Source organism: Eriocheir sinensis, chromosome 21, assembly GCF_024679095.1.
Source record: "Eriocheir sinensis breed Jianghai 21 chromosome 21, ASM2467909v1, whole genome shotgun sequence".
NCBI lineage: Eukaryota > Metazoa > Arthropoda > Malacostraca > Decapoda > Varunidae > Eriocheir > Eriocheir sinensis.
This window is the reverse complement of record NC_066529.1, coordinates 1,660,001-1,678,233: the sequence shown is the minus strand read 5'-3', so window position 1 is coordinate 1,678,233 and position 18,233 is coordinate 1,660,001. Positions and strand designations below refer to the sequence as shown.

At 41.6% G+C, this 18,233-nt stretch overlaps 1 protein-coding gene across 1 annotated transcript in view; it reads left to right on the top strand.

Moving 5' to 3' along the window:
* Nucleotides 1-18,233, top strand: part of LOC127001497 (uncharacterized) — a 113,145-nt gene that overhangs the window by 78,685 nt on the left and 16,227 nt on the right. The window contains exons 5-11 of the mRNA XM_050866068.1: nucleotides 6,121-6,241; nucleotides 6,543-6,653; nucleotides 8,321-8,548; nucleotides 10,719-10,876; nucleotides 11,893-12,037; nucleotides 15,080-15,210; nucleotides 16,854-17,013. Coding sequence (XP_050722025.1) covers nucleotides 6,121-6,241; nucleotides 6,543-6,653; nucleotides 8,321-8,548; nucleotides 10,719-10,876; nucleotides 11,893-12,037; nucleotides 15,080-15,210; nucleotides 16,854-17,013 — 1,054 coding nt within the window. The remainder of the gene's footprint in view (nucleotides 1-6,120; nucleotides 6,242-6,542; nucleotides 6,654-8,320; nucleotides 8,549-10,718; nucleotides 10,877-11,892; nucleotides 12,038-15,079; nucleotides 15,211-16,853; nucleotides 17,014-18,233) is intronic.

The window sequence follows — 18,233 nt, the reverse complement described above, 5'->3', positions numbered from 1 at the left end:
GGCTCAAATGGCAGAGGGCGAGGCAGCATATTAATTAAGCCGTGCGACATTTATTATGATTTTTTTATTTTTTTATTATCACGTTTTATTATTACAAGCGCCAGTTAAGAAATTTGAAGGCAGTTACTTATTAAACATTTAGCCAGCCCTCACCTTCACTATGTACTTCTGTGTAATTTTGTGGTTTTGATGTTCATTGCTTTAGTGTTTATTACCGGCGTCACGTCTAATATGCACTGCCCTGAATTTTGGCTCCCCAGTCTTATTCATACGTATAATTTGCACTCCCAGTCATGATTATACATATGATTTACACGCCCCCAGTGTATATGTTATACGTGTAATATACACTCCCTCTGAATTATATTAACTCCACAGTCTTGACCTCATTTCAGATTTGATAACGTTTCGTTTCGGTTAGGTTAGGTTTGGATTGGTTAGGTTAGGTTAGGGTAGGTATAGGTATTATACGCATGATATTGTCTTGGGGAGTGCGAATAATTCAAGAGGAGTGCAAATTAAATATATAATAATGATTGGTGGAGTGCAAGTTATACGTATAGTAACGAGTGGGGAGTGCAATATCTGGGGGAGTGCATAGTAAAATTTAATACTACACCGGTGCGCCGCGTAGATAATTCCAAGGGTGAGGACTATCAGAAGGCGGCGTCACCGAGTAAAATTGACCATTGCCGCCTCAACCCTAGTCCTGAGCATCCACGGCGGTGCTCGTGCTGCTTTGAATCCATAAAGGGTCCTCGGGTCCCTGGAACTCGGATCTTGGAGTCCTCGTGCGTCGCTGTGAGTGATGAGTCAAGAGGAGTCACCCCCTTGCGATGTGTGTGACTAAAGCAGGAAATTAACTAAGTGTAATTACGAGAAGAGACTCATCTTGTGACAAAGGCTTCATCATCAAGGCTCCATGACAAGTGCCCGAGCGTGCAAGAACCTCTTTGGTGTGTGTGTGTGTGTGTGTGTGTGTGTGTGTGTGTGTGTGTGTGTGTGTGTGTGTATTTGTTTGTTTGTGTTCGTTTATTTGTGTGTGTGCATGTTTGTTTGTGTGTAATAATAAATAAAATGATAATTATAATTGATGGTTTATTCATTTGTTTACAGCCATAAGGCTGAAAATACACAAAGTACAATGAGATATATGTGATGAATAATGGGGGAAGTGGGGAAGGGTGGTGTGTGTGTGTGTGTGTTGGGGGTGGAGGGGTCATGTGATCATGGAGGTAATTATGACCATTACAAGTGGCAGTATTGTGGTAAGCTGGTATCTGTGGTATATTGTGATGTCTTGTGGGTCTTTTGGTGGGAGGGAGGGCGGGTGGGAGTATGTCTCTATGGCGGGGGTTGCGGAGGAGGGACTTGCCGAATATGGTTAGGTTTATGTGGTATCGGTCCTAAAGGGTGGGCAGCTCGTTTGTTTGTGTGTGTGTGTATGTGCGCGCGCCTCGGGTGTCCAACCGTAAACGCTTGGTGCCTGGCTCTCCCCGCCCAGTCCACCTTCCCGGGCGGCTCCACGCACGTCCTCAACAATCAGTGGTTTACTTTATTACTCAGGAGTTTATCTGAAACTTCTTGCACGACTTCTGCCCCCTGGGCTTGGCGGAATCTTAAAGCCCTTCTCTTGAACTGAACTTTTACTATCAACTTAATCCTTTGGACTAATTTCTCACTTTTCACGATAAATATATTTTCGTTTATAAACTTTATTTCATTTTCTTTCTCGGAAGATACTGCAAGCAAGACTGTAAATGACAAGTACCTTCTAAAAATATCACAACATAGTTCGATGATTACCATTTGTATTCCCAATGGGGAGCACAATGTGCTGGTTCCAGTTTCCCTAAATGCACCGCATTCTCATATTCTCCACCGGCACCACTTCCACCATCATCCCCGCCAGTCCCTAATGCCTCATACAATTCAGATCTTCATCTGCAAAGATAAGAGATTCAAAACATGCTGCCGTGCAGCTCAACAGCAACGAGTTTTACTGAAAGAAACGTTGGATCCTACAGCAGCCCATGCATTCCCCCGGCTCTCAGTCAGCGACTGAGAACAGACCCAGCTCGCAAGCCACAGCTCCCGAGCGTCCCTCTTCAGACCACGAGAGCGTGGAGAAGCCGCTACTCCACGTGCGGCCTCGCGGAAGAGAAGGCGGCAGGAAGTGTGTCACTCGCTTTCCTCAGATACTTCTCTTCCTAGTTTTATTTCCTCGTTTTCCTTTTCTTTCTCCTGTCACTCCAACTCCGCCTCAACCCTGACACGCACAAGAGTTCTGGAAGTCGTGCAAGGAACATTCTTGCTGGAGAAGCTCAAGGAATACAAATGGAGGAAAAAGACGGAAGATAGAGATCGGAATGATGGTGATGATAATGATGCCCGTGATGACGATGATGATGATGATGATGATAATGAAGATGAGCATGATGATGATGATGATAACGACGGCAGTGAGGAAGAGGATACGGTCGAGTAGTGATCGACATTACTGAACTTGTTCAAGTATTTGAAGACCTTTATTAAGTCCCTTCGCAGTCGTTTCTTTTATCATGGAAAAGGGTTGCGTCGCGCAAGTCGTTCTTCATAAGGTTCAGTCCTCAGTGATGGTATCATTTTCGTATCTCGTTCCTGTGGTGAGGGTGTCGTGGTCACCAAAAGCTTCACATACCCTGGTGTCGTAGTGCGTAACAATAGTGGGTCTTGCCAGGAAGTCACCACACGGGTTAGCCTGGCCCACGTTGTTATGGACTCGTCCAAAATGAGTATATGGCCTTGTCAGTACCTATGCAGGCACACAAAGATTCGATTCAGTCGCTTGTGCTCCCTGTCTTACTGTATGCTGTGAGACGGACCCTGCATAGTGTTAAGGGACCGAGGACCGATATTCCTTATAACCTTTTTAGTTTTTTCAAATATGTGAAGAACTTTTTCGATTTAGATATGACTTGGCGTGCCATTCGCTTCTCATAGTAACGTTTACTTTGGCGGATGAAGGTTCCGCAAACTCCGAGGCTGTGGTGGTATTGCCGACCTGCGTCATCAGTGTGGCTTTCTTTCAACAGGATGAGGATGAGGATGAGGAGGAGGAAGAGGAGGAGGAATTAGAGCATAGGAATTAGAGCATCGTTAAATCGGCGAACTCATGTCGTTACGTGCTGCAAATTTACTTTTCGTTTTCGTTGCTCATTTAATTTCCTCTTTTTTTGTCATATCAAACATCAAACACTCTCTCTCTCTCTCTCTCTCTCTCTCTCTCTCTCTCTCTCTCTCTCTCTCTCTCTCTCTCTCTCTCTCTCTCTCTCTCTCTCTCTCTCTCTCTCTCTCTCTCTCTCTCTCTCTCTCTCTCTCTCTCTCTCTCTCTCTCTCTCAATCTTTTTCTCTACATGCCTATCTGTCTATCTCTTAATATCAATCTATTTATTCTTCTATTTCTATTTGTCAACCGAATTATCAATGTCTATCTACCTATCTCTATGTATTAGTTTGGTGATGTATGTCTATCAGTCCTTTATATGACTATTGCTTTATCTATCAATATGTATCTCTATGTATATGTCTTACTCTTTGCCCATCGATCTATTCGTCTATCGATTTATCTATATTTCATCTATTTGGTTATATTTTTCTCTTCATACATCAGTATATCTACTTACCTATCTAGCTATGTGTATCTATCTATCTACATATCTATCTATCTATCTGTCTATCTATCTATCTATCTATCTATCTATCTCACTTTGTCATCCTAAATATGTGTTTGCACAGCTATCTACCAATTTCCAAGTCTCTCATTTAAATTTTCATTATCTTGTTTGCTTAATTTCCCGGAGGTTCTTTGAACATCTCTCGAGTCGTTCCCATCTCTTCCTTCTCTTTCTCCTCCTCCTCTTCCTCCTCCTCCCCCTCCTCCTCCTCCCTTCGTAATTTCCTTTGCCTTCTTCCCTGCTTCTTGTTCTTTTTTCCATCAGTCGTTCCAATTTTCCTCTCCTGGATGAATATTTATTTTACCATCTCCTGTGGCACCGTCCCTGCAGACACGGCAGATATTCAAGCTTAGCAGCGATTTGGTTCTTTAGAAGTGACGCTAATGTCGTGAATCGCTAATCTCGCGAAATAAGTTTAGTTGTTTAATTAACTAGTGTTGGCTCGAGCAGCGTTCCGTATTTTTGTACTGTCTGTATTTTTCCCATGATGTACAGTGTGTGTGGCTGCTTGCGTGTGTGCATTCATGGGTGTGTGCGTGCGTGCGTGTGTGTGGGGGGGGGCAGGTGTGTGTGTATGTGTGTGCGCGTGAGTACGTGGGCGGGTGGGCGTGTATTTGTGTGTGCGTAAGTGCGAGTGTGTGCGTGCATGTGTGTGTGTGTGTGTGTGTGTGTGTGTGTGTGTGTATGTGTGTGTGTGCGCTCGGATCCCAATCGTGCTCTCATCAGCTGATCGAATGTAAACATATTTCTTCACGCCCCATAATTTTAGTAGAGTTGATTTATGAGCGTTTGTTTGTGCGAAATATTAATGATCAATGGATTTTTTGTTTATTTAGGATAAATGCGTGCATATTGTTTATGCCAGGGATGAGAGGCAAAGCTCCGATACGCAATACCAAAACAGTGTTAAAGTGATCTCTTATTTCAGTATGTTATTTTTTGTTTTTCTGTATAGATTCATAGATGCCTAAAAACTGTCTCATAGGGTCGATATCATACCTGCGTATAGAGTATGTGTCGAGTGTTGTGCCAACTGCTGTCGATCGTTAAGCTTTTCCACCAAGAGGAAAGTATCGAGACGACTCTCCACCCGAAACTGACCTCTCTTTTTGGCCACTCTCTACTTTTATCTTTTTTTAGGGAACAGTATTTAGAGTGAATTTTTCTACACTTTATTTTATGCCCTTTAGCTGCTTCCTTTCCTGTAAAAAAATAGTAATTTGGACAGTGGAGGGTGAAAGACACTGCTGTTGGCCACCACTAAAATATTTCAGTATAGAGATTTCAGCAAAAGGCGATTGGGTTCAGATGTTCTCCGCTAGAGTCCAGTTATTCAAAGACTTTACACCCAATAGCTGAAGTTGAGACGTATACAGTACAAGCATGCCTAGAATGGTAAGTCTTAGCTGGATGGTAGAAGATTCTAAAGATTCAAGGCCGTAGGCAAGAAAACAAATAATATTTAAGTTTATGCAAAATAGGAAGGAACAGCATCGAGATGACTGAGCGACGTCGAGGGAAATCAGTAATGAGGTGAATATCCTCCATTTTTACACACTGGGTGGTATGGAGGGTCTAGAGGGGGATAGATTATGTTACCCATAAATTATAACGATGATAACAAATGATGCAGGAGTTTATAATGAGAAGGTTGGAGCTTCAGAAGACCTGTTTTGCGTCGTCACCATAAATGACTTCCCATCCGGGACACCTCTGAACCATTACTCGCATGTGGACTCGAGGCAGTGTCAGGAAACGTCATATTTTATAAGTTTCCTGTAAAATTATGAGGAGATATAATTGTACAGTGTGAATGAGTTTTGTGGATAGAGAGTGAATTTGTCTATATATGTCACCTACTAGTAAACTATCCTTCAGGGGCTGTTGGTGAGAAGCGAAGGGTAAGCAGTCATAAGGAACGCGGGATAAGTTTTGTGGATAGAGTGAATTTGTCTATATAGGTCACCTACTAGTAAACTATCCTTCAGGGGCTGTTGGTGAGAAGCGAAGGGTAAGCAGTCATAAGGAACGCGGGATAAGTTTGCATGCCGCCCCTCACGCAACCATATTTACCTCGCCGAAGTGGCTCACTAATTACTAATTACTAATTACATGATATTTTTCACGGTAAAAATTATTAACAAAGAAAGGAAATATATTACACCGGATCATAACATGTTTTTACTGGCACATGAACGAAGATTTTTTTCCCATAAGCTTATCTTAAAAAGTATGTAATAGTCTCTCTCTCTCTCTCTCTCTCTCTCTCTCTCTCTCTCTCTCTCTCTCTCTCTCTCTCTCTCTCTCTCTCTCTCTCTCTCTCTCTCTCTCTCTCTCTCTCTCTCTCTTTTTTCTTCTCTTCTCTTCTCTTCTCCTCTCTCTCTCTTTTTCTCATTTTTATCAGGCTCGCATCGGGTTCCTGGAGGTCAAGTCCATCAGCCTGGCGGACGCCGGCAACTACACGTGCCGGGTTGACTTCCTCACCTCGCAGACCATGATGTCGTTGCTCCGGCTGACGGTGCACGGTGAGCATCTGAAGCCTCTCTTATCTGCATGCGTCTGCCTGCCCGTGTTATTTCAGCGAGCACACAAACGCAGCCACTCACGCACCCTAGCACACACACACACACACACACACACACACACACACACACATGCACACACACACATGCACAGACGCACACAAACTATCGATTTCAAGCACTAACACAAGCAAAGAAGCAACATTTTTTCGTGCTGTACAAAAATATGATTAAATGAACTAACTCTCTCTCTCTCTCTCTCTCTCTCTCTCTCTCTCATCTCCCCCCCCCATCTCTTTCGCAGAAGACATCCAGCGCCTGACAGTCACCAATGCCTATGACAAGGTTATCGACAAGACTGCGGGGCCCTACGAACTTACGGCCCGCGTTATGCTGACCTGCCGCGCCTACGGAGGTAATGCTTTAAGGAGGGACTTTATATGCCCTTCTCTGTTTGGTATTTATATGTTGTAGTAATAGGATCAATAGTAGGAGGAGTTATAGTGGTAATAGTAGCTCGTAGTAACAGGCAAAGTAGTAGTATCATTATTATCGTCACCATTGTCATAGTTTCATCATCATTGCCTTATCATCATCATCATTGTAAGTATGTTTAACACTGTACATAGCATGGCCTCCACTACGGTGCCAGGCCGCCGGTGTCTTGGCTGGGAGCGCTATGAGGCTGTGGTTCTCTCAGTAACAGCACCGTGGATGTTAACTCACCTTCTACATACATGATTCTTTGGTTCATATTTTTCAACGCTTCCGCTTCTCACATCAACTATTTCCGAAGGCCAAAAAAGAGATAAATCGGGTTTTCATGAGTGTTTTTTCGTTCATGATAAAGAAGAAGAGTCAAACTACCACCAGGGTCAATAAACTAACCATGAAAATTCCTCAAATGCCTACGAAAGCCTTGCCAAATATGTGTGCTTGGGTGCTGAAGTGTTTAAGAATACGGCGTTTATCTGTCGAATGGTTACATTTAACACTGCTAACCGAAAAAAACACGAATTACATATACTTCAAGGATATGTGCTAAGGCACCATCTTGTCTTGCTCACAAAGCGCCCTCCCAGAAATCCCTGCCTTCATCAAGCATTTCCAAGAAACATTTGATTGCTCGTCTCTCGCTTCATGCATAAAATTCACTGCCTCTGGCCTAGCGGTCTTTCTTTTTTCCTCGTGGACCTCGCCTGGCAACGAGTACTGCCAGGGCCGCCTCCTCCTGTCCTTCTCTCGTTCTTTCTTTCGTGGTTCTGTTTTGTTCCTATTTTACGTTTCCCTTCCGTCTTTATCCTTCCCTTTTTGTTCTTGTTCTTCTTGTTTTTGTTCTTGTTCTTTTTTTTTCTTCTTCTTTTCTTCGTCTTCTTTTATTTAATCCTCCTCTTCCTCCTTCTCCTCCTCCTCCTCCTCCTCCTCCTCCTCCTCCTTTTTAACTTTTTGTAAAGTTTAATGTTTTATTTGATTTATTAACAAAAACTACGCAAAATAGAAGAGGAATATTTTCAGTCTTCAATGGAGCAGGTGAGGAACATCCCTTTACTTTATTTAACGGGAAACATTTTTAAACCAGTGAGCAAAATCGCGTTATTTTTTTTAGTTTCGGGAGTGAGGTTGAATTTATTCAACAGTAAAATATTGATGAATATTGACTGCATCAGTATTTTGCGTTATGTGATAATGTCTCGCCTGCATAGAATATATATATATATATATATATATATATATATATATATATATATATATATATATATATATATATATATATATATATATATATATATATATATAGCTAATCAACGACCACTAACGATAACACACACACACACACACACACACACACACACTTTATGAAATTTTTAAGAAAAGGCTGACCTTGCATAACTCCCCCTTACTACTACAGTAACTCCCCCTTACTACTACAGCTACAGTTCCATCACCTCCCACCTTAGCCTCCACTACCATCATCATCATCATCAGCAGCAGCAGCAGCAACAGCAGCAGCATCAGCATCAGCAGCAGCACCGTAACCTGCAGTACCAACACAAAGCCTAACGCCGTCGCCTCCCCCAACAGGCTTCCCGCCCGCCGTGGTTCGCTGGGTGTCTCAAGGAGAGGTATTGGAGTCCTCGCTCACGCAGCCCGTCAGCACACCCTCCAACAGGAATGTCGAGGAATCCGTAGGCGTCCTGCTCCACCTGCCGGGCCTTAGGCGGGAGGACAGCGGGAGAGAAGTCACTTGTCTGGCCTCCAACACCAACCTGACGAAGCCACACGCCCGCACACTCACCCTTGACATGTACCGTAAGTATACGTAATCGAGAGAGGAATAGTTTGACGAAGAGGTGTAATTTATCAGGCCAAATACCTGCACCCGCTCGCCCATAGATCACTTAGACCACCAAAGGCAGGAAATTAAAGTCCCGAAACCGAGCCATTTCTCCACGCCAACTAAATACTACGGGCGTGTTCATAACGTAAATAGTTCGAGGGTCGTACTGGAGGACAGCTGAGGCGCAGGAATTCGGTATTATTGTATGTGTGGCACAGGCCGCCTGGTGTTTATAGTGGGAGAGGGAAAAAAAGTGTGCCAGTTTAGTGTACCTCATGTCAATCATCCTTAGGCTTCCACAGTAATATCTGTTCGCGACGAAGTATTTTTTCCGTCAGAAAACAAAGAAACAGTGATATATGACTGTTCTTTATATTTGTGTGTGTGCATTTTTGTATACGCTCATGTATACCCACCAAAACGCGCACGCGCGCACACACACACACACACACACACACACACACACACACACACACACACACACACACACACACACACACACACACACACATGTATGTAGGTATATGTAAAAGACATTCAAAAGTCTCTTTTGGTTATAGAAAATTTGATTAAAACAAACCAAATGACATTTGTTGTGTACACTCTAGTGTACATCAGCATGTGCTGTTGTAGTTCGGCACATGCAAGCGGAACTCCACTTGTCCCCAAGTGTTGAGCAGCGCATCAGGTGCTACTGACTGAATTGCTGCCGTTACCCGACAACAAAGAGATGCAATGTTTGCCACAGGTGTGTTGTAAACGAGGTCATTCACGCATCCCCATAAAAGGAAGCGTAAGGAGCTATATCCGGAAAGCAAGGAGTTCAAGGAAATGGGTCGCCGCGGCCACTCCACTTCTCAGGAATTATTTAATTGACATAATTAAACTTGGCTGCAATGCATCCGAATGGGCCCCCGCGGGATTTATGATTTTACTTCATGTATATTATGACGATTCACACGTCCACACACGTGGGAAGTATCTGAGTTTGTAATTATCACCTTTAAGGTACAAGTGTGTTCTTGTCAACAATGTAGTTCAGCATCAAACTGCTCTAGATCTGGATTCAGCCAAGCAGATGACGCATTGCACTTCGCTCGATTGCACTTAAGAACTTTTCTTGATTAAAGAACATGTGCAGCATGAGGCAATGCAGGCATCGACTGAAAACTTGAACGGGTTAGTGAGCATTATGCAGAAGACATCAGCAATCTACTGCACTTGGTTTTACATTATTTGATAAAGATTTATAGTGTGTGTGTGTGTGTGTGTGTGTGTGTGTGTGTGTGTGTGTGTGTGTGTGTGTGTGTGTGTGTGTGTGTTTATATATATATATATATATATATATATATATATATATATATATATATATATATATATATATATATATATGTATATATATATATATATATATATATATATATATATATATATATATATATATATATATATATATATATATATATATATATATATATATATATATATATATATATATATATATATATATATATATATATATATATATATATATATATATATATGAGTTGTCATGGGGCGGGCGCTGTGTCCTGGAGGACCCGGGTTCAAGTCCTGCCCGCCGCTACAAGCTGACAATTTCCAGTCATCGCCGAATTGCTTAAAACTACTTACATGCTGTCCTGAAGACCACCCATCAACTCGGACTCTGCCGAAACTTTGTACAGTGGAGCAAAGATGAATTTTGGGGGACAGCATGAGCCAAGCAAGATGGCGCCGCTATAAACACTTGCCTGCACCACGAACGGGCTGGAACCGACCAGGAGGCCCCATCACGCGCGCGCGCGCGTTGAGAGAGAGAGAGAGAGAGAGAGAGAGAGAGAGAGAGAGAGAGAGAGAGAGAGAGAGAGAGAGAGAGAATATAGTTGTTTGAAAAACACTCGAAGCACACGTACAACAAATATATACGCATTAGTAATGACTGAAAGTTTCCCAAGTAAATATATTATATATCACGGCAGTCACTTTAAATAAAGTTCTCCATTCCGAGTCCCGGCCTGGGACCGACCACTTGGCCCATCAAAAGAGGCTGCGGGCGCTAGGGACTGCACTTTAAAAAGTGTGGCGTGAATGATGGCCTCTCCGGGCCTTATGTGTCCACAGTTCCGCCGCTCACAGTGACAGTGGAGGGCGCCGAAGAGCCACTGCGCGCCGGGATGGAGGCCGGGCTGGTGTGCCGCACCACCGGCTCCAGGCCGCCAGCCACCCTCACGTGGAACCTCACCGGCTCCTCTGCAGCCCTCACCTCGCTCCCACAGCAGGTGAGTCAGTGTCGCGCCCACCCCTTCCCCCCTTTAGTATCACCAGAAAAATAAATGTTTTTTTTTTGGTTGTTTTTGTTTGTGTAGTTATAGTTATTTATGTATTTATATATGTATATATTAATTTATTTACCTTTGAATTCTTTACATTAGATGATAATAGAAAGATGCAGAGTGAGTCTTCTTCCATCAATATCCTACATTTTTAGTCAGGTGTTCAGGCGCTCCAGCTATTATCACACATGCGACACAACAATTTCTAAAAACTCTTCCAGTCCAGCAAAAAAACAAACAGTTCGGGAGCAGCAACAAGCCCCGTGCGTAACCTCCACGAAAATGCCCCAAAACCAACAGTAAATCTGTATGGGAAAAAAAGTAAATATGAACATTGAAGCGACGCACAGTGCACCGAAGCCCAGTCTGTCCTGCCCTTTTCAAATATAAACTGCAGGGTGTTTTATTTGCGCTGTTTGTTTTTGTTGTTGACCTGATGATCAAATCTGAGGGTGTAAGGGCCACACGGAGCGTCTGCCCTTTTCTCCTCACTCTTCCTGTCCTCCATTCTGATACACTCTGCGCCACTCTGTTCTGCATACTTCTTGGTATTCCTCCTTCTTTAACCTGAAAGTGGAGCACGCTGGGAAAGGCCTTTGTTCTGCAGTGGCGTAGCAGTGACTGAAGACGATGAATAAGGCGACTAAATGTTACATAATCTCAAATCCAAAGATAAATGAATACTTCATTTTACGTTCTTTTTAGACGGATTCTTAAGCAAACAAATGAAGTACTGTTAAGCAATTAAAACAGTGACTTTGTATTTTGATAAGGTGACAGTTATATGCGAAAGCTCGATGTGACAGTTTTTACAGATCTCTCCAAATAGGAATCCCACAAACTATTTTTTTCTCTAATTCAAATAGTAATTCATAGTTTAAAGGAGTAAACAACTGTCATTTTTTGAGCCTGTAAGTAGAGAGAGTATCCCCTTATCTCTGTACTTGCCTTGTGTGTTTCAGTCTTCGCTGGACGGCAACACCACGGTGCGGCGCGGGCGTCTCCTTCCCTCCATGGAGCACAACGGCCAGACGGTCTCCTGTACGGCCTCCAACCCCCACGTGGCCCACTTCTCCCGCACGGCCTCGCGCACCCTCACCGTCCACTGTAAGTACTGCCACGCGCACTTATGTTTTTTTTTTTTACTAGCTAATGTGGCCATGTCGACTTTTTTTTTCACCCATTTCCAGGCTGGAGTTAGCTGGGCGTATTTAGGTTACACGGAGTTAAGTCGTTTTGTGTCACTAACTCCGACTCGAAAGTGGTTTAAAGGATTCTACGCCTCCAGCTAACCCCACCCCCAAAAAAGAATAAAAATAAACAAACAAACAAAAAAAACAAAAAAAACAGCCACTAATACTTAAAAATTAGGGCGTTAGTCTGATCCACCTTGTATGTTTCTTCTTTTTTTTTTACATGATTCCTCCTTTTTTTTGTTTCTTCCAACATGTATATTTACAGTCACCTATAGGCTACCCTCATGTCTATCTCCATTTTTTCGACCTCCTTCCCATGCTCTTCTTTTGCCCTCATTTCCTCTTCCTCCTCTCCCTCCCTCGCTTGCTCCTTCTGCTGCTCCTCTCTCCATTCTGTGTTGGTTTCATCGTCCTCGTCTTCGTCCTTCTCGCCCTTCGTATTCTTCTCCTTGTAATTCTTTTCCTTTCCCCCTCCTTCTCCTCTCCCTTTTATTTCTACTTCTCCCTTTTATCCTTTTCCTCTTTTTTTTTCTCTTCCTTCACTGAAACCTACTCTCCGCTAAAGGCACCCACAATAATCACTCGCACGCCTTACCATTTTACACAAGTGGTTTTAGTAAAATATAAACGAAAGAAGAAATGACTCAAAATCCCCTAGTTGCCAGGTGGTGCCAGGGACAGGCCCGGAGGAACAAAGGAGCTCAGAAATTCTATTAACTCTTAGAGGGTTGGAGCTATCAAAGGCCTGGAAGTAATAAGAAGAAAATTAAGGCTTTACAGTTTAATAAACAAAATAACAATGTTCAACGGCACACGTGCGCATGTGTGTGTGTGTGTGTGTGTGTGTGTGTGTGTGTGTGTGTGTCCCCGGGTGTATAATGTCATGCGTGTATGCGAGTATGTGCAAATTTAATTAATTTCATATTACTCTCATGTTCCTGTTATTGCAAAAAACATATAACGTGCCATGAAAACAACACGACGTAGTCGGCTACACAAGTTCCACAGCATCTGATCAAACGTGTGTGTGTGTGTGTGTGTGTGTGTGTGTGTGTGTGTGTGTGTGTGTGTGTGGGTGTGGGTGTGTGCAATAAAAAAATAGGCCATGGGGGGTTTGGATAAAACCTACCACATTTTTTTTTTAGAGTATTAGATAAAATGATAATCACATAAGCAACACAAATCCAAGCTAAACCTCTTTACAAGCATGAATATATCTTTCAGTATTGTCTGTCTATCATTTTGTCGGGCTCTTTCTTTCTATCTATCTTTCTAACTATCTCTCTATCTGTGCATGTTTTTTTCTATGTTTTAACTACCGGCATAAGGTCCGCGGGGTATATTTTAAAGCTGAATTCTGTGTAGAATCTCTTGTAATAAAGAACCTGACACATCATTATTTATGTAATGAGGCACAAACGCATATATATATATATATATATATATATATATATATATATATATATATATATATATATATATATATATATATATATATATATATATATATATATATATATATATATATATATAGAAAAAAACATATATATATATATATATATATATATATATATATATATATATATAGATATATATATATATATATATATATATATATATATATATATATATATATATATATATATATATATATATATTATATATGGTATTTGTTTATATATTTTTTGGTGTCAACTTTGGCGCCTGACGTTAAATCCTGCCAAGACTACAAATATAAAAAATATAAAAAATTGTCGCTCGAGGGCCGCCAGTCCACCACATCCTGACATCATATTTGACAACCAGGCAATCCACTCTTGTAACTCTTTGAAATTACTTTCGGTAACATTAGATTCCCAGTTGACCTTTGAAAATTACACTACATTAGGGAAACTTCTCTAATTCCCCATAAGCTGGTCGTTAAGGAAATGCAGAGGTATTTTGATGATAATGCTTAAAACACTTTATTTCCTTCAGTTTGGCTTCTTTTGAGTACGATGTTTCTGTTTGGATGTTGGCAGCTTATTCTCATTGCAAACTTTTACAGGTTTATTTTAACTCAATAAAGTTTCTACTACCCGGCGTTAACATGCAACTTTTTCATCGTCGAGTGGTTGAACCTTGTTATTAAGATTGTTAATAATAAAGAGCAGCCTCTCCACAACGCGTTACAGGGTCAATTTCATCCTGCTCGCCGAATACGCCATAGTTTACAATTGAATGAGCGAGCTCTTCAACAAATTTTTTGCTCAACTAATCAATTTTCCCGTTCATTTATTCCCTATTGATCAAAATGTGGAGTGTACTTCTAGATAATATTGTTTCCCTTGCCGACATTGACAAGTTCAAAGTAAAAGTCAACACCTCTTTTTATTCTTCTTAATTTACTATTACTCTATTTATTTTTCATACCCATGTCTGCTCATCGAGTGGACTTTGAGTATATATCATTATTTGATTTTTCCGTCATGCCCTTTCATGAATTTCAATTTTTACTTACTTCTATTTACTTCTTATTTTCATTTGTTATTGTTTTGTCTGCTTTTCTTTAAAAATAAGGAATGATAACGTGCGCACAGCTGTCTGTCGCTGGTGCTGAGGCAGGGCTGGGTGTAGGTTGATGCAAAGGTCACATCCGTTCACTCATGATTAGTTAAAATTCTAACCTCATTCTGGGTTTGCGCTTTTTTTTTTTTTGTATGGTTATTTTTTTGGTGTGTGTGTGTGTGTGTGTGTGTGTGTGTGTGTGTGTGTGTGTGTGTGTGTGTGTGTGTGTGTGTGTGTGTGTGTGTGTGTGTGTGTGTTTCTCTGTCTCTGTCTGTCTGTTCAGCTCCATGGTGTTTTTCTTTTATGGTTATTTTTTTGTGTGTGTGTCAGTGTGTTTCTCTGTCTGTCTGTTCAGCCCCAAGATGTACCCGTGGCAGTACGTTCAATGAGTCTTATTTTCTTGCAGTCGGCCCAGTGGTGGAGGTCCGGCTGGCACCTGCCCTGGACCCATCAAATATTCGAGAGGGCGAGGACGTCTACTTTGAGTGCCACATCAAATCAAACCCGCCCGAGACCCGCGTGCTCTGGTTACACGAGGTGAGGGAAAGGATAAAGTGATTAGAGGAAGGGAGGACGAGCAGAGCAGAGATCAGGAAGGGAGGAAAAGCAGAAGAAAATGTAATGATAGAGATAGAAAAAAAATGAAGGAGTAGCACACTTTATGGGAAAAAAATATGGTAATACGGTAAAAGTTTAAAAAAAAATTGAAGAGTTTATGGGGGGAAAATCAAAGAATGGACGAAAAGAAGAGGTAAAGTAGAAGAGATCGAGGGAGCAAAAGTAATACATTAGGAGAGTAAAGATTTGCCAGGAAAAGAGTAAACGAAAGGAACATAATAGAAAACCGAAGTCATGAAGGATGGAGAAAAAAAAGATAAAACAAAGGAAAGACGGAAAAAAAAGAGGAGGGGTAGAGGAGAACAGATTAAGAGGGCAAGAGTATCAATAGGGGAATAAAGATTTGCCAGGAAAAGAGTAAATGAATTGAACATAATAGAAAGCCGTGGTCAAGAAGGATGGAGAAAAAAAATAAAACAAAGGAAGGACGAAAAAAGAAGAGGGGGGTAAAAGAGAACAGATTAAGAGGGCAAGAGTAACACAATAAGGGAATAAATATTTGCCAGGAAAAGAGTAAACAAAATGAACATAGTTGAAAGCCGAGGTCGTGAAGGATGTAGAAGGGAAAGGGCAGAAAAAGTTAAAGGAGAGGAGATCAAAGGAACAAGAATAACACAGTAGGAAGGTAAAGGTGTTTCAGGATGAGAGGAAACCAAACGAACATAATCGAAAGCCAAGGTGGCGAGGGATGCAGTAAGGGAAAGGGCAAAGGCTATTGAGGTGGGAGGAGAAGGATAGCGTGGGACGAGACACCTGAGAGAAGGGGGCACTAGCTTAAATTTAAGAGAGAGGGGTGAATAAAGCTAAAGGGGTCGCGTGGGAAAGAAAAGAAAGGAGAAAAAAAGCAAGAGAAAAACTAACGAAAAAAAATTGAGTCACAGTGTAATAGGAAAATGATTGGGATAAGGAGGACCAGGCGTGGGTTGGCAAGGGAGAGGGGAAACAGAGAGGGGAAGGGAGGAGAGAGGGAGAAAGAGAGGGGACATAGGGGGGTATGGGGGGAGAAGGGGAGGGTGAGGAGGGGCTCTGTAATCTAATCATAATCCATATCCAAGTTTTCCCCGGCATCATCAGCCATTATGTTGCTTGTAACGAAATAACACATATTAAGCTTCACAAACTTCGTAACTTATCGACGCTTTGTCTCTCTTTCTCTCTCTTTCTCTCTGTCTGTCTATCTCTGTATATCTGTTTCTTTTTATCTATCTATCTCTATCTATCAATGTTTCTATTTATCTATCTTTGTCTTCTTTTGTTTATCTATCTCTCACCCTTTCTTTTTCTCTCTATCTATTAATCTGTCTCTACATATCTATATTTCTTTTTATTTATCTATCTATTTATCTGTCTATCTATCTGTATTTCTATTTATCAATGTCTTTATTTATCTCTATCTATATTTTTTTCTATTTTATTTGTTTTCTCTAATTATCTATATCTGTCTATTCAACTATCTATTTATCTATCTATCTATCTATCTGTCTGTCTGTCTGTCTATATCACTATCTATCTATCTCTATCTATCTTTCCCTTCTACTCCCTTCCCGCCGTTTTGCATGCAGGGGGAGTCGCTTCGCTCTGACAGGGGCCGCGGCGTGCTGGCTCAGGGGAGGAACTTGGTGCTGCAGGGGGTGAGTCGCCAGGCCAGGGGCGGGTACCAGTGCCGCGTCACCAACAGCCTCGCCACCGTCACCAGCGCCCCCGCCACGCTCGACGTCCTCTGTGAGTGTCTCCTATTGGTGCTACGGGTTTTTCCCTCTCCCTCTCTCCCTCTCTCTAAAGCTCCATTTCTTAGTTTTTCCATGTAATTTTTTTTTCGCCCTCCCACGATATCCTTCCTTAATTGATTCTCCCTTGACGTTATCAGATAATTAAAACCCTGACCTCCTTTTCCTTCAGCCTTATCTGTGGTTATATATATGTCACCCGCGTTATACTTTTATTTAATCAGAATACGCATTGACTTAAAGACCAGAAGTGGCCAGTCGAGCAACAGGTGGCAGCTCCTCTTGACAAACAATTATTCAGCGTCTTCCTTCACTCTCCACAAACCATTCTTGCCTCCATCAGGAACTTTCAGTCGTATTTGCATGAGCCTCAGGGACATGACTTGACCGCGTGCGTCTGCCTGAGATGAGAAAGACTCGGTAATTGAACGAGGGCAGGAAGGATAAAATGCGTTTTTTTTTCTCATTCATCCTTTTTTTTCTTCAATATTTCGTGTTTTACTGTGTTGCCTTTCATCCCTTTCTCCTCCTCTGAGCTACCTTGCCACTTGGAGCATTTTTCTGAACTATTTCGCTTCCTATTTTTCCAGTCTTATTTTCCATTCTCTTTTCTGCTTCCCATCCTTTCATTTTTATTTTCTATTTTACTCTCCTTCCCATTTTTCCTTTTTTATTCTGTTTCCCATTTTCTGATTTCTATTTTCTATTCTACTCTCCTGTTTCCCATTCTTCTATTTCTATTTTCTCATCCATTCTCTTCCCTGCTTCCCATTTCATTTTTATTTTCTATTTTATTCTCCTTCCCATTCTTCTTTTTTTATTTTCTGTTTCCCATTCTTTCATTTCCATTTTCTGTTCTACTCTCCTGTTTCCCATTCTTCTATTTCCATTTTCTCATCCATTCTCTTCCCTGCTTCCCATTCTTTCGTTTTTATTTTATTTTCTATTTTCCTTCTTCCCATTCTTTCACTTCTGTTTTCTCTTCCCTCTCCTTACCTCACCGTGTAGATCCTCATTGAAATTAGTGATCCCCATCCTTGCCTGTACCTCTATTCAAGCCTTCTGTCTCTCCTGCAACCACCTCTCCCTCTTCATCTCGGGATAACCAGGTTGGAAGTCTTGTCGCCGAAGCTCATCAATATAAGGTGCTCGCAGGGTCCTTGTTGGAGAAGAAGAAAAATGTTGATTGCCTCTTCATTTTAAGCTCTGAAAATA